Source organism: Siphateles boraxobius, unplaced genomic scaffold, assembly GCF_051911475.1.
Source record: "Siphateles boraxobius isolate OS27281-9 unplaced genomic scaffold, OSU_SipBor_1 9, whole genome shotgun sequence".
Lineage (NCBI taxonomy): Eukaryota > Metazoa > Chordata > Actinopteri > Cypriniformes > Leuciscidae > Siphateles > Siphateles boraxobius.
This window is the reverse complement of record NW_027509219.1, coordinates 6,385,907-6,412,874: the sequence shown is the minus strand read 5'-3', so window position 1 is coordinate 6,412,874 and position 26,968 is coordinate 6,385,907. Positions and strand designations below refer to the sequence as shown.

General features: G+C 41.9%; 1 protein-coding gene and 3 long non-coding RNA genes across 5 annotated transcripts in view; 3 read left to right on the top strand and 1 right to left on the bottom strand.

Annotated features, from left to right (window-relative positions):
• The first annotated feature begins 2,180 nt into the window (after nucleotides 1-2,180).
• Nucleotides 2,181-16,494, top strand: LOC143732614 (PWWP domain-containing DNA repair factor 3A-like). Its single transcript, XM_077223890.1, has 5 exons — nucleotides 2,181-2,192; nucleotides 15,773-15,955; nucleotides 16,059-16,147; nucleotides 16,234-16,303; nucleotides 16,477-16,494. The coding sequence occupies exons 2-5, from the start codon at nucleotides 15,833-15,835 to the stop codon at nucleotides 16,492-16,494; spliced, it is 300 nt and encodes a 99-aa protein (XP_077080005.1). The 5' UTR covers nucleotides 2,181-2,192; nucleotides 15,773-15,832.
• Nucleotides 3,301-26,968, bottom strand: part of LOC143733052 (uncharacterized) — a 203,144-nt gene continuing 179,476 nt past the window's right edge. Inside the window, exons 2-3 of the long non-coding RNA XR_013201241.1 lie at nucleotides 9,882-9,951; nucleotides 3,301-3,520 (exon numbers count right to left, since the gene is read on the bottom strand). This is a non-coding gene — a long non-coding RNA (uncharacterized LOC143733052). The remainder of the gene's footprint in view (nucleotides 3,521-9,881; nucleotides 9,952-26,968) is intronic.
• LOC143732624 (uncharacterized) lies at nucleotides 12,977-13,678 on the top strand. Of its 2 annotated transcripts, none has more exons than XR_013201146.1 (4): nucleotides 12,977-13,053; nucleotides 13,142-13,180; nucleotides 13,278-13,501; nucleotides 13,582-13,678. It is a non-coding gene; the product is annotated as an uncharacterized LOC143732624 (long non-coding RNA). The 2 variants fall into 2 exon arrangements; XR_013201145.1 differs by having other exon boundaries at nucleotides 13,275-13,501.
• Nucleotides 14,685-15,024, top strand: LOC143733002 (uncharacterized). The gene is made up of 3 exons (XR_013201228.1): nucleotides 14,685-14,758; nucleotides 14,854-14,904; nucleotides 14,978-15,024. It is a non-coding gene; the product is annotated as an uncharacterized LOC143733002 (long non-coding RNA).

Genomic DNA, 26,968 nt, shown 5'->3' with positions numbered 1-26,968 from the left:
GCGTGCGTTGAGATGCAGAATACTAAAACGCTCATTATGGTTTAGCATTCTCTCCCATATAGTATACATAACTTCCAACCCAACTTCAGTCGTGCACGGGCAGGGGCAGCCCTACTTATTTCACATATTTTCTAACCAGCACATCACTGTGGCGTTCTGAGCGAGCGGCGCTTAATCTTCATAAAGCTTCGAACCGGAAAAGGACACCCGGCTTCCGGTTCAAACCCGCTATGAATCATGGGTAAATTCGCTAACCAGGAAAAAGGTGGATAGTGCGGCTGGCTACGCAATACTCGTTCCCTAACTCAGAGAACTGAGGTTACGATAGTAACCGAGTAGTTCCCTTTCGAACGGTCACTTCGTATTGCGTAGCTATACGCAGTGGGGACGCCATGCAAAACGCCGCACTGAGTAACTGGCTGCCACTGCAACTCAGGACCCCTGAGCATAGCCTACAGAAGCCATAACCGCATATAGTATAAATAGACCAGACACCGTCAGGTCTAAAATAGTACACATCAGTTAGAAATAACCCAACATACTACACTAATGAACCCAGACACTGTCGGGGTTATAGTATATGAATATATAACCAGTCAAGTGAGTTTATATATGAAATTATAACCGGCCAAAGCGGGTTTTATATATGTCATATAACCGGCCAAAAGCGGGTTTTATATATATATATATATATATATATATATATATATATATATATATATATATATATATACCGGCAACAGCGGGTCTATGCATGAAATACAACCGGCCAGCAGCGGGTTTTATATATATACAGGTCCTTCTCAAAAATTAGCATATTGTGATAACGTTCATTATTTTCCATAATGTAATGATAAAAATTTAACTTTCATATATTTTAGATTCATTGCACACCAACTGAAATATTTCAGGTCTTTTATTGTTTTAATACTGATGATTTTGGCATACAGCTCATGAAAACCCAAAATTCCTATCTCAAAAAATTAGCATATTTCATCCGACCAATAAAAGAAGTGTTTTTAATACAAAAAAATGTCAACCTTCAAATAATTATGTCCATGTCCATCTGATAGCTACTGTATCAGCTGAAATGCATGAGCAAGCATCCAGGAACTGTTACTTCTACTAACGTTACTGCACACACACACACACACAGGCCAAGGAAGGCGAAAACGTCAGTTCAGTGCTTCGCAACCCAGACGGGGTAAATTTATGAATGAACGCGTGAAAGTTCTGTCACAAAACAATGTTGTTACGTATCATCTCGCTATTTTAAGTGGGTATACGGAAATCTCTGACCGTTCCTAGTGGGTAACTTATACAGCGTAACTTATAGGCTACCTGCGTGTAGACTACACCACTGGTCTAGTATGCTACATGTTTTACTTTTTTTATATCACGTAACGTTACCTCATTTATTGCTCGAGAGACAGCAATGTCAAGGTCTGAATCAGAAGTGTGTCCTTTTCTCCGCATATTATGCTTGGCAAGTAGTCTCCGAATACTGATCTCAGAGCTTCCACGCTGGACACCCATTTCTCACATCTTTACCAAGATCTCATGATGTGGCATTCCATTCATAAACATGTCCTCAATAAAAGACATGTATGGTTCGAGTGCCATTTGAACTGGAAAATTTGACCAACTGGGACCGGACCCTCTTGGATCAGCGACCTGATCCTTTGAAATTATCCACTGCGCATGCGCAAAACAGAATTGACGGCACCGTGGGAAATGGGAAAACAAATAAAGAAAAATAAAGACACCGTAAATTTGGCCCATTGTTTCGTTTTGGTTTCCTTGTTTATTATATTTCCCGTTTCGAGCTGAAAGCAATGAAACAAACGTCAGTTTTCATATTTTGTTCAAACAGAAAAACAAAATATTGATTCGTTATTTCGTTTTTGGTCTGCCAGATTAAATGGAATAATTGAATGATCGGATGATACACGGACCGTTTTTAATTGGTTTTTCGTTTTTTGATTCTGACACAAAAAACGGTTATTTGGTTTTTCGTTTTGAAACAAAAAACAGAAAAACGGTATTTTCGTTTTATAATTACAAACGAATTACGGATTATCCAGAGATCCCCTGACCCTCAGACCCATCGTTTTTCGAGACAGCGCCTCCTATCAAATTGGATCGGATAAACACATGGATAAACAGGATAAACGCACGTGAAGAACCGCAACGTGAGTATCGTCAGAGAATGTCGGTATCGTCAATTTTATTCAATGATTTCTTTTTCAATCAAACTACTTTATAGCTCATCGATACACCAACATATGAACAGTCTATTTAATATTTCTAATGATAGTTTGTAACAAAATTTGAGCCGTTAATGTATGTTTTTTCGCCTTTTTCCCCTAAAATATTTTGATAGCTAACGTTAGCCTTTAACCTTGGACTTTTTGTAGACAAGCCATTGTAAAAAAATTGATTAAAATTAGTTGACATTAAAGTAGACCAATTAAATACATTAAGTGTGTTAATATCAAAGAATTTCATCATTAATTATTTAATCAGATTTACCTTTTTTTAAATTATCGGACCTTTTTTCCTAAAACTATAAATTGAATTAATTAATGCCGGAGTAATTATTTTACTTTGTATAATTTATGTAGACTACTTAAATTATTTCTTATAAAACGTAAGTATTAAAATGGATCAATATTAATTTAACTGTGATATGATGTTGTTGCCAGCCATTTACAACTCATAGGCTACAGTTGCCTAATAATCAAATTTGCTATGCCTTCACTATGTATTAACCAGTCTATGGTATTAACATGTGAGCTAGAATGTGTCATTTGGCCTTTTTTGGCGGTTCCTTGTTTTAATTTTGTACTATTGACTGAAATTTGACTATGGGCTCTGTGGGGTGGTCTTAAATTTTGAATTTGAGTTTGACTCTCTCTTTTTTTTGAAGATGGATATAACAATTCAAACGGGGTATTCACTTCCAAAATACAGAAATGTAATAAATGCTGCAGTGATTTTCACTGCCCATTCTGTGCCCCGATATATTTCAAACCGACAAAGTTGTCCAAAGTTCAGAAACATGTTAAGGGACACTTAAACAGAGCAGTGCAACATGAAGGTAACATAAGCAAACATCTTTTTTTTTGCTTTTTGAAAGATCATAAGCCTGTGTGTGACAGTGCAATTGTATGCTGTTGTATTCCAGGGTACACCATACATCGATGCGGTCGGCCCTGCCGAACCCAGCAACATTATCATTGCTTGTACTGTCAGTCCACAATTTTAAGGAAGACAGATTTTATCACACATTTAGGATCCTGCAATTTCAAGCATGTTAAGAGAGCAAGTGCCACTGATGCCTGTAACAGCACACCCACTGCTGTGGCAACTGGTGTTGCACAAGCTACTGCCATTGCTGTTCCAGCTACCACAGCCATCGCTGCCACGTCTGTGCCATCTATCATTGTGCCACCAACTGTTATGCCGCCCTTTGCTGCCATCTCTGTGCCGCCCAGCACTGTGGCTCCCATCTCTGTGCCTCCCACTGCTGCGCCATCCACCACAGCCATCGCTGCCACCTCTGTGTAGGGCTGTGCAAAAATATCGATACAGCTAACTATCGCGATATTTTTTTTCACGATAGTGTATCGATATTTCAACCTCTAGTATCGATATTTAAAAAAAATATCCGCAGAATAAATAATAGCGTCTCTCTCTCGCGCGTGTGCAGACACCGGTCTCTCTCTCGCGCGTGTGCAGACACCGGTCTCAAAAGTTTGCGGGAGTTAGAAAATGGCGGAAAAATTAAAAACGCCGGCAGCTTTTAAAGCCGACGTGTGGAAGCACTTTGGTTTTAAAAGTAAGTCGGGCAGTAATGAACTGGATAAAAACAATGCCATTTGTAAACTTTGCCAGGCTACAATAAAATTTTCAGGAAACACAACCAACTTACGTTTTCACCTAACAAGACATCATGCAGTTGAAATAGCAGGACTGCAACCTCAACAGAAACCTGTTGATTCATGGCAAACTACTCTAGATACCACCAACAAGCTGCCGTCTACCTCAGCTCGTTCAAAGAATATAACTGCGTCGGTGGTGTATTTCATTTTTTAAAGATTTCCGGCCATATAGTGTAGTAGAAAACCCCGGCTTCAGGCATATGGTGAACACTATGGAGCCCCGCTATGTGATCCCGACTCGCAGACACATAACGGACGTAGCAGTTCCCGGGATATATGAAGAGGTAAAGATGAGTGTAAAAACATCGCTTGCATCTGCAGAGAGAGTCGCCCTGACGTGCGATGCATGGACCTCTAGAGCGACCGAGTCGTATGTAACGATTACGTCACACCACATTTCAGAAGAGTGGGAGCTCGTTTCACATGTTTTGCAGACACGAGTAATGCATGAGAGCCATACTGGCAGTAACATTGCAGAGGTACTGAAAATTGCAATGGAGGAATCGGACATAAAAGAAAAGGACCCAGCCATTGTAACAGACAACGCGTCAAACATGACCATAGCAGCGCAGCTGGCCGGTATGCCACATGTAAAATGTTTCGCGCACACCATCAATTTAGCTTCACAGCGCGCACTATAGCTCCCAGCAGTCGCACGTTTGTTGGGAAGAGTGAGACGCATAGCCAGCTTTTTTAGACGTAGCACTACAGCCAGCCATGTACTACGGCAAAAACAAAAACTACTACAGCTACCCGAACATAAACTGATGATTGACGTGGTTACTAGATGGAATAGTGCTTTTGACATGCTTCTGCGATTTCTGGAGCAGCAGCCAGCCATCTGTGCAGCCCTCCTCTCAGGTGAAGTGCGGAAGACTGAGAAGGAAGTCTGCACCCTCAGTGAGGCAGACATAACCTCTGCTGAAGAAATTGTCAACGCTTTGAAACCCATGAAAGTAGCTACACTTGTGATGTCAGAGGAGAGCACCCCAACAATATCAGTTGTGGCACCACTCCATCCTCAGCTAATCCATGACCTACAAGAGAGCCCCAGTGATTCCACCATGACAAAAGAAATAAAATCTGCCATATGCCTGGATTTCAGTAAGAGGTACTTGGATGATGAGCAGAAGGAGATTCATTACATGGCCACAGCTATTGATCCAAGGTTTAAGGCTTTGCCCTTCCTTTCTGAGGACAAACGGCAGGACATCTATGTGAGAGTTGGATCAACATCCAACTTGGATCAACATCCAAGATGGCGCCGCGGATGGCTGCCTCGGTGTGGAGCTCTCCAGCTATTGTGTTGTTTTTGTTCGTTTGTTCTGCGTTTAGTCATTCTTTTCCTATCAGTTTCACCAAAGACGAACTACTGGACATTAGGAAACACACACCAGAGACCTTTTCTACAGTTTTTGATTATTCGGACGTTTTGCTGGACATTCTCGTCGGAGGTGCAGCGTTGTTGTTCAAACGCGCGTTCAGACGCAAACGCGGGAAGCGAGCCGGCGCGCTGGTTAAACTCCGCGAGCGCGGCCTGCGCACTGCACTCCCCAGTATTCATCTCGCGAATCTCCGATCCCTTCCTAACAAAACGGATGAACTTCTTCTCCTCACCCACACTAACAAGGATTTTTTAAACTCTGCTGCTTTGTGCTTCACTGAAACCTGGCTGAGTGAAGCCATACCGGACAACGCAATACATCTGCCGGGCTTCCAGCTGTTCCGAGCGGATCGCATCGCGGAGCTAACGGGGAAAACGAGAGGTGGTGGATTGTGTTTCTACATTAACGAAAGTTGGTGTTCAGATGTAACAACACTGAAGAAGATGTGGTCTCCTAATTTAGAGGCACATTTCATAAACTGTAAACCCTTCTACTCGCCTCGGGAATTTTCCTCTTTCATTCTCGTGAATGTTTACATCCCTCCAGACGCGTGCGTGAGCGCGGCGCTACAACAGCTGGCTGAACAAATATCTGAAACGGAACAAAGGTACCCAGACTCTCTTTTAATCATTCTTGGGGATTTTAACAAAGCAAATCTTTCCCGTGAACTACCAAAATACAGACAGCACGTTACATGTCCCACCAGAGACAGTAATATACTGGACCACTGTTACACCACAATAAGAAATGCGTATCACTCCGTCCCACGGGCAGCTTTGGGGCTCTCTGATCACTGTTTGGTTCATCTCATACCGACCTACAGGCAGAAACTGAAATCAGCTAAACCTGGAATACGGACTGTAAAAAGATGGACTAATGAAGCAGAGCAGAATCTACAGGCCTGCTTTGATTGCACTGATTGGACTGTTTTTGAAGCTGCTACCAATGATCTGGATGAGCTCACAGATACTGTAACATCATATATAAGTTTCTGTGAGGATACATGCATTCCTACCAGGACATTCTTATCATTCACTAATGATAAACCATGGTTTACTGGGAAACTCAAACACCTTCGTCATGCCAAAGAGGATGCTTACAGAAGTGGGGATAAAATCTTGTATAACCAGGCCAGAAACAGATTGACAAAGGAGATCAGAGTTGCTAAAAGGAACTACTCTGATAAACTGAAAAAACAGTTTTCATCCAACGACCCATCATCAGTCTGGAATGGCCTGAGGAACATCACCAACTACAAGTCACCATCCCCTCGATCTGTGGACAATCAACACCTGGCTGACGATTTAAATTCATTTTACTGCCGGTTTGAAAAGCCCTCATTAACACCACACACCCGGTCTGATCTGCACTTCACACTTTCACCATCACCTCCTGCACTCCAATTATCACTCCCCCCTCCTGCCATCCAACCTGAGCTTAAGGTCTGTGTGGAGGACGTGAGCCGAGTCTTCAAAAAACAGAAGACTAGGAAAGCCTCAGGCCCAGACGGCATCTCATCTGCTTGTTTAAAAGCCTGCGCTGACCAACTGGCCCCGGTCTTCACGCAGATCTTCAACAGATCATTGGAGCAGTGTGAAGTTCCCTGCTGCTTCAAACGCTCCACTATCATTCCTGTCCCCAAAAAACCCAAAATCACTGGACTTAATGACTACAGACCTGTCGCTCTCACGTCTGTGGTCATGAAGTCGTTTGAAAGACTGGTGCTGGCCCACCTGAAGGACCTCACTGGACCCTTGCTGGATCCCTTTCAGTTTGCTTACAGAGCAAATAGGTCTGTGGATGATGCAGTCAACATGGGACTGCATTATATCCTGCAACATCTCGACAGACCAGGGACTTATGCAAGGATCCTCTTTGTGGACTTCAGTTCGGCCTTCAATACCATCATGCCTGGTCTTCTCACAGCCAAACTGACCCAGCTCTCCATACCATCCTCGATCTGTCAGTGGATCACCAGCTTCCTGACGGACCGGCAGCAGCGAGTGAGACTGGGGAAACACACATCCAAGACACTCACAATCAGCACCGGAGCCCCCCAAGGGTGCGTTCTCTCCCCACTGCTCTTCTCCCTGTACACTAATGACTGCACTTCTAAAGACCCCACTGTCAAGCTCCTGAAATTTGCAGACGACACCACTGTCATCGGTCTCACCCAAAACGGTGACGAGTCTGCTTACAGACTGGAGGTTGAACAGCTGGCTGCCTGGTGCAGTTATAACAACCTTGAGCTGAACACGCTCAAAACAGTGGAGATGATCGTGGACTTCAGGAGGAACAGCCCAGCACTCCCCCCACTCACCATCATGAACAGCACTGTGGAAGCAGTGGAGTCATTCAGGTTCCTGGGCACTATCATCTCTCAGGACCTGAAGTGGGACAATCACATTGACTCCACTGTGAAAAAGGCCCAGCAGAGACTGTACTTCCTTCGCCAGCTGAGGAAGTTCAACCTGCCACAGGATCTGCTGATTCAGTTCTACTCAGCCGTCATTGAGTCTGTCTTGTGCGCTTCCATCACTGTCTGGTTTGGTTCAGCTACCAAATCAGACATCAGGAGACTACAACGGACAGTCCGGACTGCGGAGAGGATTATTGGTGCCCCCCTGCCAAACCTCCAGGACCTGTACTCTTCCAGAGTGAGGAAGAGAGCAGGTAAAATCATCACAGACTCCACTCACCCTGGACACCACCTGTTTGAACTGTTACCGTCAAGACGGAGACTCAGATCACTGGCCACAAGAACATCTCGGCACAGGAACAGTTTCTTCCCACAGGCCATTTCCCTCCTGAACAGTTAACACTCCTCCCAAGGCATATGCCTGTAAGTGCAATACTCCCACTGTTTAGTGCAATATCCTACAACTCAGGTGATACTTATATGTAGATTTATTTATTTATAATATTCAAAACACTGTAAATAGGTTCATAATCTGTAAATCTGAAAATGTCTATTCTGACTAAACCAAACTGTGATAGTCTTATTCTCATATATTTATATTTTTATTTTGTTTATTCTTATAATTTGTAGTATTATGTTTCATGTTTCATGTTGTATTTGTATTTGTATAGTCCACTGGAAGCCTCAGTACCAAAACAAATTCCTTGTGTGTGCAAGCACACTTGGCAATAAAGCTCTTTCTGATTCTGATTCTGATTCTGAGTCATTGCAGAAGCTGCAAGGAGCCAGGTAAGCTTTGCCAATAAACATTAACCTGCTTTGTCGATAGTAAAAGATAGAAAAAAAAAATCTATTCACATTTTCACTTAGAAACAATCAATATAACCAATTGGAGTTAATTAAAAAAAATTAATTACATTTTTTAAATACTATTTGCCTGTATTTATGCATTTTAAACTTTAAATATTAGTATTTATATTACATCAAATATTTATACATGACAGCTTAAATGGAGGAGAATTGTCACTGTTTGTATTTGGGACTATTTACTGATTCACTAATTCCCATAGAATCAAAATCTAATTTGATGTTGTTTTGCTGTTTTTCAGCAGAGAGTGACTGATGCGGATATAGTGCCACTGCCAAATGTAGAGGACATTACTGTGCAAGAGGACATCTTCGCAGGCCCATCCAAAAGACCAAGGGATTCTTTCACTCTAGCTGACCTACTTGGACAAACATATGGTGGTGCAGTGAGACCCTCACACCAAAAAAACACACATGACCAAGCAGAGGAGGAGATGACAAGATACAAGGAGGCAGCTCCCATGCCACTTGCTGGAGCTAATCCACTGGATTGGTGGAAGCAACACCAGAGCGAGTATCCACTCTTGTCCCACCTTGCAAAAAGATACCTGTGTATCCCGGGCACGAGTGTCTCCTCAGAGAGAGTGTTCTCTACCGCAGGGGATATAATCACAGCACAGAGGAGTGCACTTAGCCCAGAACATCTTGATGAAATTCTGTTCCTGAACAAAAATTTTAAGTGAAAGTAGGCCTGCTATTGTTTTATCCTTGTTGTTTGTTCAGTGTTCACTTCAGATGGGCCTAAAGTTACTCAGGACCTGTAGTTTATGTACATTTACTTAATGCACTTTTTTTTACAAGTTACAACATAGAACATACTATTTCAGTTTTATACATTTTGTTTACTTGATGCACTTTATTTTTATATAATTTTTGTGGCATCTACATTTTAGTGATGATATGCACATTTCAGTATGTTCACTGTTCAGTGACTGTACATACCTTTGCAAATAAATTGGAATATACGTTTTTTGTTATCAATATAATGTGATACACATACCTGAATACGCCAGGTGGTACATAGCAAGTTGTATATTCAGCTCAATTATTTATTTATTTTAACATTTTGGATGTAAAAAAAAAAAATGTATTGCAATATATCGCAATATGTATCGTATCGTATCGTATCGTGATATATCGTATCGTGACCCATGTACCGTGATATGTATCGTATCGTGAGGCCCTTGCCAATACCCAGCCCTACCTCTGTGCCATCTATCATTGTGCCACCAACTGTTATGCCGCCCTTTGCTACCATCTCTGTGCCGCCCAGCACTGTGGCTCCCATCTCTGTGCCTCCCACTGCTGCGCCATCCACCACAGCCATCGCTGCCACCTCTGTGCCAACCACCTCTGCCATTGTCAGGCCAGTCACAAAAACTGGCATCCGTGTGGGTCCAAAAGAATTGCAGAAATGCGCCAAATGTAATTTGACATTTTCCAAAAAAAATTAAAAAAGGCACATTGAACAAAGACACACAGCAAAAATGATGGACATTTCATCCTCATCCCATCTCAAAAGTGAATGCATAGATCCCCAATGGACTGTATGCAGTCCACAAAAGTATTCATGGGGCTTCTACTCCACTCCATGTTCAAATTAAAATATGGTGGGAACAACAACAAAGTTTCTTGTGAATTTAGTGAGTGCCAAGCTAATATGGAGTTGGCATGGAGAAGTGGACTGCAGTCATACCAGTGTGTACACCTCAGGTCAGTTTCATACTGCAAAACCTTTTTAACCTCGCCCTCACTCAGAGAAGATAGTCTTAAAGAAATGGTGAAAAGCAAGTGGTTTGGGAAGGACAAAATTAAACTGTGTGTTGATCGTAAAACCCTAGCCAAAGAAAATAATGCACCACTTTCAGTTCTGTCAAAGATTGGAGCCCCTCCATCTAAAAAATTTATATCGGTTCATGAGCCAACTATTTCATATTACAGCAGACTACGCAGAGTCATGGTGTCTTATGATACAAAAAAAAAAATTCATGGCACTGTCCTTGTGCAAAAACACAGAGATCATGCACGCATAAATACATCGCAAAATGGAACTTATTCCAAACCAATGCAGAACTCTTTCGGAAGGTCCGGAGCACTGAAAGGAGCGCTGAGGAGTTTCAGGTAACAGCAATGGAGGAGAGTGATGTGGGTGAAAACACTTACCCACCAAAGGATGCTCCAGCAATACAAGGCATGGTACAATACATCTTAATGAACAAAAAGATACCTTATACTATTCCCAACCATTTGAGACTTTCTTCAGTGGATAAGGAATTTCCACGACACCTAATTCCTGAGCAGACATTGTGCTACCACTGTCCAAACCGCATGGTCCTCAGCGACCCGATCTGCATTACTCAAAAGGCTAAAATTCTTACAACCTCAGGAATTGTCCATGGTGGATTATTATTTATTTTTATGGTTGTGATTTTGTACTTCTGATAATGTTGTGTTTTGAACTTAACCACTCCTTTTTTTATACCTTTTGTGTCTGCAGATATTTCTACATACTACAAATACTGTCCTCAGTGTGGAGCACTGTACCGGTACCAAGAGTGGAGTGAAGGTCTACATAATTTCAATGACCATGTCCTTCTTGATCTACCCCTCTGCCTCACTATTAGAAACCTGTTGCAGGTGATGCTTATATTTTTTCTTTATTCTTTAAAGTTGTTTTTATTATTTTAATGAATAGCAGTAATTAAGAGTGCCATTTCTATATCATAGGTTCACACTGCAGTCAGCAGAATAGTTGAGTATTTGGAGTTAACTACAGGTGTCCAGTTCCCCTCAGCCGATACAGTTTTGCATGGTTATCTTCATTTTGAAGCTCTAACAGACCATGAATATCAGTATTCTTGCGTGACCTGTGGTGACCATCCACCTGTGGTCATAATGGACCTTCACAAGAAGGCATCTTTTCATCTGTCAGGTAAAAAACCCTTTTAGTTTACGGATTGCACAAAGGTAGACCATGGTTTATTCAAATTTTTCTTCATTTCCTTTAGTGAGTGACCTTGCACAACCTCCAGAAGATTTTAATGGAGATGTGGATTCAGAACAGTTTTGGAAGGCACTGACAGAGGAAAGAATTGCCCGTGGATTTGTTTCAAGTAAGAAAGCAAATCCACCAGCAATTATTAAATGTTACACCTATGTAGATTTGTATTTAGTAAGATAAGACAAAAGGTAAAATGCTGATTTCTACGATATACTGACATGTTTTGTTTCCCAAAGGTCAAAAAAACAATCCATTCAGTGTTCCTCCAAGTTTTCACTTTTGGGCACCCTGGATAGGGAGAAATACACGGCGCTCAGACTGTGTTCTTAACACAGAATTTGAGAAGATCCGTCCAGCAAAAGCAGCAGAGGTCTCTGAGATAACTGTCTCAGAGGATCGTCTGAGAGATGAGCTCTGCAAACAGAAGGTAAAATCTCTATTCAATGTTGTCATTGCTTTATGTTGTTGTCCTATTAAGGGTTAAGGGATTCACTGACACACATTTTCTTTAATAGGTGCAGGTGATTAGAAATTTATGCAGAGAGTGTGGTTTGGATGCCACTGGATCTCGAACTGACCTCCTTTTAAGACTTTCGCAAGTCACGAGAGGCATATGACAAAGTTTTTGAGAAAATTTGGGCTGCCTCAGGTAAACCTCAATATTGCAAATGAGAACAGTAATTGCAGTAACTCTAAATTATACAATATGACATTGATAACATGATTAGGTCTTGCATGAGTATACAAAGGATTACAGTTTCTAAAAATCTGCTTTTCTTTTATGTATTTGCATTTTAGATGGTTGGGCTGTGATTATGTGTCCGTGTGGCATTGTCTACAGTTTGAAATGCAACATCCGAGCAGAGAGCCCGCGTGATTTTGGGGACATGCTTCTTTCATGGAAGCATATGCCGAACATTTTCATCTACGACTTTGCACGTGGACTGTCAACCCACACTAAGCTAAGACAACCACAAACAATACCCTTCACACCATTTGAAGGGAGGTTAATGGACCCAACAGCAGAAAACATTGCGAAAGCCAAAGCTGGAAACATAAAGGTGTCACTACCCTGGCTGACATGCAAAAAGGAAAATCCTGACCCTGATGGCCACCCTATAACTGGTTCAGCAGAACATTATGTTCTGTATGACCGGTTCCATGAGGACAACACAAAGGACGCTCGAGATTCACTGCGTAAGCTTCGCCTGGTCCCGCAACTGGCTGGAAAAGTTAACAGACAAGTCGTGGAACAGTTATTCGCATTAAAAAACAACAACTACTTCCTAAACATGGCTTTGCCGTCGACTCATGTGTTTCTTATGCGAAACATAATTCACCATTACAATATTCGCAAAAATGAAGAACGACTTAAGCACATGACAAAGGAGTTTCAGACAAACATTGTAATGAATGTCCACAGCCAGGCTGTTTTGGGTAATTTTTCACTGTACTTGTGCACTTTAGTTATGAATGTAACACTTTATTACTCATTGGACTGATCTGTTCATTTATGTTTTTGTAGAACATAAAACATCTGAGGAATCCATGGATGTGTCAGTAGGTAAGTACATTGTTGTGTCCAGTCCCCTCCCTCAGGTGGAGCTACACAAAGTTTATGATTTCTAAGCTTGATTGTTTTTATACCTTACTTTCAGTAGCAGTGCCAGACACCATTTTAAAACCCTCAGCAACACCAGCAACCATTGCCATCCCTGCAGTGAGTGAGACTGCATCACCAGCCATTACAGCAACCATTGCCATCCCTGCAGTGAGTGAGACTGCCTCACCAGAAGCCGCTGATTTGGGACCAACAACCCTGTTGGAATATTTTTCAGCAGTAAAGCCATGGGAAAGGGACTGGCATCCAGTGCAAGAAAAACTGGTAAAATTATTGATGAAATTTAATGTGCATGCATTTGCAGTCGAGCACTATTGTATGACTATTTAAAAAAAAATGTATAGCTTGATTACGTGCTGGACGTCAAACGGCCTGGAGCTGAAATTATTGTCAAGGAGGGGAAATTGTGTCTCATTAGAGAGGAGTTTTGGAGCTTGGGTTTGCTGAGGAATATGGATTCCCACGTAAGCAGTCTGCATTTGGAACGCTATATTTGTATTTAAACATTCACTAATGAGTGACTAATTTAATTATTTATTGCAGATTGGAAACGCCTGCATGCAGCTTATTATTGAAATGGCTCGGAATATTGTATGTATATAAAATATTACAATGTAAACTGTCAAAGAGTATACATGTGTCCGAATCAACCTACTTTTTTGCTTGCTTTCTTTTTCCATAGGGCAAAGATATATGCATAGAGAACTTTTATGTTGTTCCTACTTGGAAGGAAACCCCAAACATTGTTACAGCATTACCGGTGTGTGTTTATAGTGAGTGGGAGTTAAAAACTATAAAAAGGCATAAATTCTTATTTCAAAAATTTCATAATTTCTGAAATCAATTTTAGGAGGATGCAGATATGAAAGACTTGATAGTCTTTCCAGCATGGACAAAAAGGTAATGGCCCTGACCACTACATTGTCTGTGTAAGGAATTATTTCTTATTAGATATTGAATGTCTCATAGATATGTTGATTACAGCGTAATTGTTGTGTTTCTAAAACTAAACTTAGATCATTGATGAAATGCTTCTTCCAAGAACTTTAGAATGCAATCGTTTTACACCTTAACACATTATAGATTATGAGGCCACTTCGAAGGGAGATAGTCTTTTTAGACTCTCAGTATGCAGAGCACGAATCTTGCTTTGGAGATGAGGACTACAGAGTAATTTTTAGGTCCAGCTATGAATTTAGACATGCAGTTTCAGGCTCTAATTTTGGCTATGTTCCTTTAGCCATTTATAGCTTTTGTTCTACTATACAATTAGCTTTGTTCAAAGTTTAAAGGCCATGTTTTATTGCCTTAACTCCAATTTTTGGCTATGTTCTTCTAGCCATTTCTTGCATTTGTTGGCTACGTTCATTTAGCCTTTTTCGCATGGTGTGTCTGTTCTCAGGTTACAGATGAGCTGTCATTTAAATTTGATCAATCATATTCATGTTTTTTTTCTACAGACAAATTGCCAACCAAATTGATCCAGGGATCTGGACAGAAATGACTGGAAAGGATTTTTCGGTTATAATAATTCTACTGCAAAAATTATTATTTTGCATCCGTACCTTTTATCTATTAATTTCTAAACTGACTTTTTCTCATTTTCTCAATCATAGGCTTTGCCACGTCAGACAAGAGGGAATGACTGTCGTGTTTTTGTGCTGATGGTAGGGTCTTTAATGTGTTTATAAGTAAGGTCTAGTGAACAGTGTTAACAACAGCTTGTCTCCTGTATTTCAGTACACCCTCTCAATGGTCTGTGACATCGAGTTCGATTTCCAAGAGGTAAGTTAATAAAAGGAAATTTATGTTTATTTTATTTATTTTAAGTTTATTTTGGTAAAAGTAGAAAACAGTATGACCTTTAACGGGGCATTTCTTTCAGGTTGACATGCCCATGATTAGAAAATGGTGGTGGTCCTTATGCTAATGGAACGATTTCAAATTGACGGGTATGTCAAAAAGTATTGTACATTATATGAGTTAAATTTGTCATATTACTTTTGAATATTTTTTCAATACAACATTTTATTTAGCATGAGTAACAAAACACCCTTAATAACTCTCTTAAGAGACAATTTCTTTTTTTTTCTTCTTTTTTCTTTCCTATAATTTTTTATTTATTATTGTTTGCAAGCTATGGGCGCAGGTTTGCCTTCTGGACAGACGAGGCAAAATGCTTATTAGAGGCAAAAACTCAACCTCTGTATAGGCTAAAAAGAAGCAGAAGCACCACACCAGATGTCCCACAGCAGATCCAAGCAGTCCAAGATCGGACAAGAACTGAAGAAGCACTGGTGGACTGCATTGTGTCTTCAAAGGGAACAGAGCAGCATTTAGTGGTACTGAAATGGTCATTTTTCACCATTTAAATATTAGCATTCCTAAATGACTCACCCAGGGCTGTGATCATTGTCAACTTCAACATTGTCAATTGATTATCCAATGTGCTCTTTAGCTATATTTTAAATGGTTATGCCAATTATTCATTGATGGCTTGTGTATATAAAACAACACTTTTTGTTTGCCCCGCAGGATGTTCTCAATGGGAAACCATCAAAGTGGTTCCCCCTAAAGCCACGTGTGCCAGTTTACATGGACAGTGAGCAGCAGTGTGCCATTCTTTTTGAAAACCTCAAAGCTCTGCTACACAATTGTAAAACTCAACTGAACTTCACAAATGAAGTGGAGTTCATTTGTAGTTTTCTTTTACCTGAGGTAGGCCCGCACATGTTTGTCAATTTGATTGTTTCTATTATTGCCATATATGAAATGTTTTATACATTAATTAATTAATTAATGTATTTATTTATATGGACAGGCCATCATTCATGGCCTATGTGAGCTGCAGGCATTGTCCTGGCAGGAGGCTGAGGAGGTGTTCCTTCGTGGCCCTACTTATCACCCTAGGTATGCATGTAATTTGCATTTGCAAAAAAAAAAAAAAAAAATGAGTACACTGTATTTTTGACAATGGCATTCATCTTTTATTTTAGTGAAGTTGAGGAATTTGACCGGGTGATTGCAAAAAGAATGAGAAAAGAAGCAACATTTGCCAACCAGAAAGTAATTATTTTACCTTATGCATTTACATTACATTTTACATTTATTCATTTAGCAGACGCTTTTATCCAAAGCGACTTATAAATGAGGAGGTTTTTTGAATGCAATTGAAGACGAAAATAAAGTCACTAACACAATTCTTTCTTCCTTTTTTCTTTGCTTTGTCCTGTTTACAGCAAGATGACAGTAATTAAGGTGATTGTTAAAGTACAGAATCGTTTATTATTGGTGTTTTGTCTATTATTTGAGTTTGGCTTACATTCAAAATATCAAAAAACAGGTTTTGTAATGTTAGCATGGTATAATGTTAATTAGACCATTATATGTTGTACTGAACGAAAAAATGGAATTTGATACATTTTACAAAAACAAACTAAAACATTGTTGAATAATATGTTAATATGTTAAAAATACCCAATTTCTCTCCAAAACAGTACCAATGTGTTACGAATTTGCGTGGAAGCAAAGGCAGTAGGCGGATCTAAATGCAGCAGTAGACTTTAATTACAGACTCAGAACAGACAAGACACTCGTGGTACGCACATTAAAACACACATTCAATAACTGACCACGAACAAAAGAGCAGACAGGATTTAAATACACAGACAGGATGAGGGAACAAGACACAGCTGGGGCAAATCAGAACACCGAGCGGGACCATACAACCTAACAAGACAACACACCTGAAACAAGGGACCTAATAATGACATGACTAGGATAACAGACTACAATTAACAAGGCACAAACTGAATAAAAGACCAAAGACAGAGAAACCACAAACCAGAAACATGACAAAATGAATAAACACTGTAACATTATCCCCCCCTTCCATAAGGCGCGACCCCGCGCCGAATGAACATCAAATAGGGGCGGGAGGGTGGGCGCCCTGGAGGCTGACGAGGGCGTGGCTTGCCCGGAACAGGAAGCCTCCAGGGCGGAGCAGGACGTGACGGCGGCCAGGGCGGAGCAGGACGAGGCGAAGGCCAGGGCGGAGCAGGACGAGGCGAAGGCCAGGGCGGAGCAGGACGAGGCGAAGGCCAGGGCGGAGCAGGACGAGGCGAAGGCCAGGGCGGAGCATGGCGTGGCAAAGGCCAGGGTGGAGCATGGCGTGGCAAAGGCCAGGGCTGAGCACGATGAGATGGTGGCCAGGTCGGAGCAGACTCAGACGAGGATGAGGACCATGTCGACGTCGTCTCCATGGCCCTCACGGAGTACCTTCTGCCCCCCCCCCAAAAAATACTTGGGGAAATCCTCGGGAGGAACCTCCAGGTGGTAGATGGGTTCCGGGCAGGCCTCCCGGAGCTTGAAGGGCGCAGGCAGGACGAGGCGCAGAGGCGGGGCCGGCAGGGCGAGGCGCAGAGGCGGGGCCGGCAGGGCGAGGCGCAGAGGCGGGGCCGGCAGGGCGAGGCGCAGAGGCGGGGCCGGCAGGGCGAGGCGCAGAGGCGGGGCCGGCAGGGCGAGGCGCAGAGGCGGGGCCGGCAGGGCGAGGCGCAGAGGCGGGGCCGGCAGGGCGAGGCGCAGAGGCGGGGCCGGCAGGGCGAGGAGTCTGGGAACGCCCTCTGTAGCCTGGCGAAGCAAACGAGTCCTCCTTCTGCGACGACGCTTCACTGGGCTTGATTCACTACTGGACGTACTTGACTCAGTAGACTCGGCAGACTCACTTGACTCGGCACTTGATTCACTTGACTCGGCACTTGATTCACTTGACTCGGCACTTGATTCACTTGACTCGGCACTTGATTCACTTGACTCGGCACTTGATTCACTTGACTTGGCACTTGATTCACTTGACTTGGCACTTGATTCACTTGACTTGGCACTTGATTCACTTGACTCGGAACTTGACTCACTTGACTCGGAACTTGACTCACTTGACTCGGAACTTGACTCACTTGACTCGGAACTTGACTCACTTGACTCGGAACTTGACTCACTTGACTCGGAACTTGACTCACTTGACTCGGAACTTGACTCACTTGACTCGGAACTTGACTCACTTGACTCGGAACTTGACTCAGAACTTGATTCACTTGACTCGGAACTTGATTCACTTGACCCGGCGGCGCTTGACTCACTTGACTCGGCGGCGCTTGACTCACTTGACTCGGCGGCACTTGACTCGGCGGCAATTGACTCGCTTGACTCGGGAAGCGCGGTCTCACTTGACTCGGCGGCACTTGACTCACTTGACTCGGGTTCGTCGAGGCTGAAGCGACGTGCGGGTTCGGAAGACAGAAGCTCAGCCTCAGGCATGTCGATCTCGGCAGGAAGAAGCTCAGGCATGTCGGTCTCGGCAGGAAGAAGCTCAGGCATGTCGTGGAAAGCGGGCTCGACTCGGTTCACGTGAAGCGCAGGCTCGTGGAGCGTGGTCTCGGCTGAGCAGCTGAAGTGAAGCGCGGGCGCGACCGGGCTGACGTTAAGCGCAGGCTCTCGCAGCTTCTCCTCCACGCCCACAGTAAACGGGGAACCGCTCCACAACAGGGCCAGGTCAACGTACCATTCTAAAGATCCGTGAGGACCAGGTTCGGGCATCAGAGACCGGAGTGGTTCCGATAATCCTCCGCGGAAGAAGATCTTCAAGCCGTGGGTGTTCATTTGCGCGAGATATGCCAGCTCGAGGAATTCTGCGACACAATCCTCGATGGCGCGATTCTCCTGGCGAAGACGGAGGATCTGGACATCAGGACTCCAGGTAGGCATGGCTGCTAGATCCTAGGGGGTCAGTTATTCTGTTACGAATTTGCGTGGAAGCAAAGGCAGTAGGCGGATCTAAATGCAGCAGTAGACTTTAATTACAGACTCAGAACAGACAAGACACTCGTGGTACGCACATTAAAACACACATTCAATAACTGACCACGAACAAAAGAGCAGACAGGATTTAAATACACAGACAGGATGAGGGAACAAGACACAGCTGGGGCAAATCAGAACACCGAGCGGGACCATACAACCTAACAAGACAACACACCTGAAACAAGGGACCTAATAATGACATGACTAGGATAACAGACTACAATTAACAAGGTACAAACTGAATAAAAGACCAAAGACAGAGAAACCACAAACCAGAAACATGACAAAATGAATAAACACCGTAACACAATGTTAGTGTTTTGATAAATAAGAAATCACTAGTATTATCAGATTACCTCACCTAATGCACTGAAAAAGGCTAAGATAGTGAGCTAACACTAATTACACACTTTAATTCCATGCTATTAAATATGTTATAATTTAAACGTAAATGCACATTGTTCTAGAAGGGTGGCATCATCCCTTACATTTTACACGGCTACATTTACTCACATTGTAATGCTGATAATATAATTTGTAAGGAATATTGTGCATTAAATAGGGAAGTTATATCCAGGAAACTTTTACAAAAGAAACAAACACACACACACACACACACACACACACACAAATGCATGTCTCTTTGTAGTCTCAGCGAAGCTGTTTTATCAGCAGCATCCACACACAAAAAAACAAAAGTTGAACATGAAAAATGTTTTTGCGCAAGTGCACTTGCCAAATGAAGACGGATTGTATAATGCATCAATCAAAAAAAACGTTGTTTATTAACAAGCTGTAGTCTGGCACTGACAGAAATGCAGTTCAAGTTAACGACATGGTTCATAGAGTGACTTATTCTGAATCTGGCGGCATGGCGAGCGCGAGATGCGGCTGTGCACAGATTGTGAAGCGCGTGTCTCTATAATGTGATTGTGAAGTGAATAGGAACGGGAATTCACAGCATTATGAACTCGTCACGCAATACCCCCAACCTCAGACCAAATGTTAGGCCCTGTAGACGGGCCAGCCTATATAAATATCATATTAAGCAGAAATGTGAAATGTACCTTTAGCATATTAGAGGAAGACGCTGATCCCACTAAACATTGGACGTCGGATAGACGTCCAGATCATGTCTATATGACCAATTCTGGACATCCTTTCGACATCCAAACTAGGACCACTATTTAGACATCCAACCATGACCCAACTTGGACGTCATCTTGACGTTCAACATTTGACCTTTGAACTGGGTAACTTTTTTGGACGTCATTTGGACGTCTATGACAGTTGCAGGAAATTTACATGATTAATATGTAATATTTGTTTTATTTACAAATAGGGCCTATCAACATGATTAATACATATGAATACAGATTATTTATAAACAAACACAATTTATTATCTGTATGACTATTTATTCATGTTTTTTTCTTTGGTTGTTTTTTTACACTTTCCTGTTTTTCTTTAACAGTTTTTATTTTGATTTTAAGTAACCTAATCAAGTTATTTATTCATGCATACATGTATTTTTGCATGTGTCTATTTATTTATTTGGAAATGCAATTTGTGGGAAATTATACTTCAGAAAATAATTTCATGGTAGCCTATATTAGGCCTATCTACCTTATTCCTAGAAAAAGAACCAACAGCAGCAACAATGTCAAGGACAGACAAAGACAGCTCTCTATCACGGCAAATAATATAGAAGACAAATATAGCTGCAAGCAGCCATTACCGGGGCCAAGCGCAAGAAGCGGCAACAGATGCCATCATGGGTGGGAGTGGCAGACCAACTGCAGCAAGGAGCAATTAAAGACATTTTAAGAGAATTTTGGCAAAATGGCTGAAAAATCATATATACAGTAACTTTTAAGATGATTTAATGGTTTATAACTTTCGACAAATAGGTGGCGCAGTTATGAAATCAATTTGATGTGGTCAGAGTGAGGTGACAATGACACATACAAAGTTTGGTGTCAAAATGTCAAGGCATTGCAGAGACAAAGACTTAATCTATGTTCTCGGCATGACCCAAGGAATCTATAAAGACCAGTGTCATTACAATAGGCATATTTTTTCAAAACTTATTAGCATTTTTGGAAATATAATTTTAACTTTTGACCAACAGGTGGTGCTGTCTCGAAATTTTTTAGTACCTTCAGGGGATGGTGCTGGTGGCAAATTCTGAGTTTCATAATGTTACAGTAATGCATTTGTTAAGTATAGCATTTTACATCACAAAACTGTATTGAAGTCAATGGGAATTCCATGTTTTGTTCTATTATAGCGCCAACAAGAGGCAAAATCTCGCAATGTTTTTCTTGTGTCCTCGGAATGAGCCCATACATGTGTGTGCCAAATTTGGTGAAAATATCTCAATTCGCTTCGGAGTTATAGACATTTATATGAAAAAATGCGTCAAAAATGACTGACACGTAACTTTGATTTAATTTTACTACCCCTTACTATCAATATTTTGGCATTTGGGCTTCCACTAATGGTTAAGAAGCTATGGTTCCAAACTTCTGTCGGTGGTTTCGTCTCGATCGGACTAACGGTTTCGAAGATACCGGCAAATGTTTTTAGGCGCTAAATCACAACGCTACACAAACCGTTAGACGAAACCTAGCATGTTTGGTATCTGTGGACTCGGTAAGGATTCAGGAACCTAACGAGATGACTCCCGTGAAAATACGTCAACCACACCCAGAGTTATAAGCTTTTGAAAAAAAATTTTTACCACTAGGTGGCGCTGTTTTCGAAACTTCTCAGGGTCCTTCAAGGCATTGTACTGATGACCCATACGGAGTTTCGTAACAATTCGTTCATGCGTTCAGAAAATGCAGCATTTTAGCACATAATTCAAAATGGCCGACAGCCAAAATGGCCGATCTGGAAAAATTGGATATCGCTTGACTCAATTTGACGCCCTGAATCTAACGAGACCACTTTTATGATTTTTGGACAAACCATTCAGAAGTTATAAGCAAAAATAGACATTTTCTGTATCTCCGGACCAGTAGGTGGCGCTGCGCCGAAACGCAGCATGTAGCCTCAGGTCATGCTTGTGATGACATGTACCAAGTTTGGTCTCAATATGATAAAGGGTTGCGGAGATACAGCCTTACGTCTGTTTTTGCAAGCGCTACGTAAACATTTTTCGTGCGTTTATCGAAAATAGGTTTGACGAATCAACTTGAATTCCATAACTTTTTGTCCACACTGCCTGAAGATGATCTGGTGCGATTTTGGTGAAAATTGGACAAACCGTCTAGGACGAGTTCGAAAAAGTAGTCTTTTTGAACAATTCAAAATGGCGGCCATATTTTTATGACGGAAAATGACGTCATAGGGTGCAATCGGCATGAGCTCTGGAATCAGAGGAAAAAAGAATTTTGTTGATAGGCCTTACGGTTCAAAAGTTATTAGCATAATAAAAGTGAAATTTTGGACAGGTGGTGGCGCTAGAGGCAATGAGTTAGAGACACCAAAATTGGTGCAATTATTGTTGGGACTGTCCTCTATCAGAATGTCAAACCGTAACAACTTTCCCGGACACGGTTCTAGGGGCTGCCCTAGACGCCCAGTCGGAAGAAGAAGAAGAAGAAGAAGAAATATAGCTGCAAGCAGCCATTCCGGGGCCAAGCGCAAACGCAGACGACAAGACATGCCAACATGGCTGGAAGTTTCAGACCGACATCAGCAAGGAGCAATTAAAGACATTTAAAGATGAATTTAGGCAAAATGGCTTAAATTATATATACAGTAACTTATAAAATGATTTAATGGTTTATCACTTTTGACCATTAGGTGGCGCCGTTATGAAATCAATGCATTGTGATCAGAGTGAGGTGACAATGACACATACAAAGTTTGGTGTCAAAATATCAAGGCATTGCAGAGATAAAGACTTAATAGTCATTTTGGCAGCATGTCTCAACTTTGCTGCTGCGGTATACGAAAACGGTTTCGTCTATCGTCACGAAATCCATAACTTTTAGTCGGCACGGTCTGGAGATGACACGATTCGATTTTGGTGAAAATTGGACAAACGGCCTTGGAGCAGTTCGAAAAAGTAGGTATTCAATGAAAATCAAGATGGCGGACAGGAAGTTCGTCCAAATACATCAAACCTGGTATCTATGTTCTCGGTACAACCCAAGGAATATATTAAGACCAGTGTCATTAAAATAGCCAGATGTATTTAAAAGTTATTAGCATTTTTGGAAATGTAATTTTAACTTTTGACCAACAGGTGGCGCTGTCTTGAAATCTTTTGAGTACCTTCAAGGCAAGGTGCTGGTAACAAATTCCGAGTTTCGTAATGTTACAGCAATGTGTTCATTAAGTTTAGCATTTCACATCACGAAACTGCATTGAAATCAATGGGATTTTCATGTTTTGTTCTATTATAGCGCCACCAAGAGGCAAAATCCCACAATTTTTTTCATGTGTCCTCAGAGTGAGCCCCTACATCTGTGTGTCATTTTTGGTGAAGATATCTCGATTAACTTCAGAGTTATAGACATTTACGTGAAAAAACACGTAAAAAATGACCGCTACGTGACTTTGATTGAATTTTACGACCCCTTACTATCAATATTTTGGCATTTGGGCATTGGCGTATATCTATCGACCTATGTTTCCAATTTTCTGACGGTGGTTTCGTCTCGATCGGACTAACGGTTTCGAAGATATCGGCAAATGTTTTTTAAGCGCTAAATCACAACGCTACACAAACCGTAAGTCGAAACCTAGCATATTTGGTATCTCTGGACTCGGCAACGATTCAGGACCTCAACGAGATGACTCCCGTGAAAATATGTCAACCACAGCCAGAGTTATAAGCATTTGAAAAATAAATTTTACCACTAGGTGGCGCTGTTTCGAAACTTCTCAGGCTCCTTCAGGGCATCGTACTGATGACCCATACCGAGTTTCGTAACAATTCGTTCATGCGTTAAAAAAATACAGCATTTTAGCACATAATTCAAAATGGCCGACAGCCAAAATGGCCGATCTGGGAAAATTGGATATCAGTCGACTCGGCATGACGCCCTGAATCTAAAGAGACCACTTTTATGATTTTTGGACAAACCGTTCAGAAGTTATGAGCAAAAATAGCCGTTTTTCATATCTCCGGACCAGTAGGTGGCGCTGCGCCGAAACGCAGCATGTAGCCTCAGGTCATGCTTGTGATGACATGTACCAAGTTTGGTCTGAATACGATTAAGCGTTGCGGAGATACAGCCTTACGTCTGTTTTCGCAAGCGCTACGTAAAATTTGTTTGTGCGTTTATCGTAAACGGTTTGACGAATCAACTTGAATTCCATAACTTTTGTCGGCACTGCCTAAAGATGATCTGGTGCAATTTTGGTGAAAATCGGACAAACCGTCTAGGACGAGTTCGCAAAAGTAGGTTTTTTGGACAATTCAAAATGGCGGCCATATTTTTATGACGGAAAATGACGTCATAGGATGTGATCGAATTGGCATGAGCTCAGGAATCAGAGGAAAAAAGAATTTTGTTGATAGGCCTAACGGTTCAAAAGTTATTAGCATAATAAAAGTGAAACTTTGGACAGGTGGTGGCGCTAGAGGCAATGAGTTAGAGACACCAAAATTGGTGCAATTGATGTTGGGACTGTCCTCTATCAGAATGTCAAACCAAAACAACTTTCCCGCAAACGGTTCTATGGGCTGCCATAGACGCCCAGTCGGAAGAAGAAGAAGAAGAGGAATAATAATAAGAACCGGAACAGATACAATAGGTGCCTCCGCACCTTCGGTGCTTGGCCCCTAATAATAATAAATATAGCTGCAAGCAGCCATTACCGGGGCCAAGCGCAAGAAGCGGCAACAGATGCCATCATGGGTGGGAGTGGCAGACCAACTACAGTAAGGAGCAATTAAAGACATTTTAAGAGAATTTGGCAAAATGGCTGAAAAATCATATGGACAGTAACTTTTACGATGTTTTAATGGTTTATCACTTTCGACAAATAGGTGGCGCAGTTATGAAATCGATGTGATGTGGTCAGAGTGAGGTGACAATGACACATACAAAGTTTGGTGTCAAAATGTGAAGGCATTGCAGAGATAAAGACTTAATAATTATTTTGGCAGCATGCCTCAACTTTGCTGCTGCGGTATACAAAAACGGTTTCGTCTATCGTCACGAAATCTATAACTTTTAGTCGGCATGGTCTGGAGATGATATGATTCGATTTTGGTGAAAATCGGACGAATGGTCTAGGAGAAGTTCGAAAAAGAAGGTTTTGAAAGTAAATAAAGATGGCGGACAGGAAGTTCGTCCAAATACTTCAAACTTGGTATCTATCTTCTCGGCATGACCCAAGGAATCTATTAAGACTAGTGTCATTACAATAGGCATATTTTTTCAAAACTAATTAGCATTTTTGGAAATATAATTTTAACTTTTGACCAACAGGTGGCGCTGTCTCGAAATTTTTTGAGTACCTTCAGGGGATGGTGCTGGTGGCAAATTCTGAGTTTCATAATGTTACAGTAATGCATTTGTTAAGTATAGCATTTTACATCACAAAACTGTATTGAAGTCAATGGGAATTTCATGTTTTGTTCTATTATAGCGCCACCAAGAGGCAAAATCTCGCAATGTTTTTCTTGTGTCCTCGGAATGAGCCCATACATGTGTGTGCCAAATTTGGTGAAAATATCTCAATTCGCTTCGGAGTTATAGACATTTATATGAAAAAACACGTCAAAAATGACTGACACGTGACTTTGATTTGATTTTACTACCCCTTACTATCAATATTTTGGCATTTGGGCTTAGACAAGTGGTCAACCATCTATGGTTCCAAACTTCTGACGGTGGTTTCGTCTCGATCGGACTAACGGTTTCGAAGATATCGGCAAATGTTTTTTAAGCGCTAAATCACAACGCTACACAAACCGTAATGCAAAACCTAGCATGTTTGATATCTGTGGACTCGGCAAGGATTCAGGAACCTAACGAGATGACTCCCGTGAAAATAAGTCAACCACAGCCAGAGTTATAAGCATTTGAAAAATGAATGCCTTCGGTGCTTGGCCCCTAATAAGAACCGGAACAGATACAATAGGTGCCACAGCACCTTCGGTGCTTGGCCCCTAATAAGAACCGGAACAGATACAATAGGTGCCTCCGCACCTTCGGTGCTTGGCCCCAAATAATAATAAGAACCGGAACAGATACAATAGGTGCCTCAGCACCTTCGGTGCTTGGCCCCTAATAATAAGAACCAGAACAGATACAATAGGTGCCTCCGCACCTTCGGTGCTTGGCCCCTAATAAGAACCGGAACAGATACAATAGGTGCCTCAGCACCTTCGGTGCTTGGCCCCTAATAAGAACCGGAACAGATACAATAGGTGCCTCCGCACCTTCGGTGCTTGGCCCCTAATAAAAATAAGAACCGGAACAGATACAATAGGTGCCTCAGCACCTTCGGTGCTTGGCCCCTAATAATAAGAACCAGAACAGATACAATAGGTGCCTCCGCACCTTCGGTGCTTGGCCCCTAATAATAATAAGAACCGGAACAGATACAATAGGTGCCTCCGCACCTTCGGTGCTTGGACCCTAATAATAATAAGAACCGGAACAGATACAATAGGTTGCCTAGGCACCTTCAGTGCTTGGACCCTAATAATAAGAACCGGAACAGATACAATAGGTGCCTCCGCACCTTCAGTGCTTTGCCCCTAATAAGTTCTTTGATCAAGGACTTTGGATTTCAACGAGAGTCAAAAACTACCCAACATCACTCTGATTGGCCGAGGCAGCACGAGCACATCACCATAACCTAACCAATAAACGCCACTCTAAATGGCCCGAAGCAACA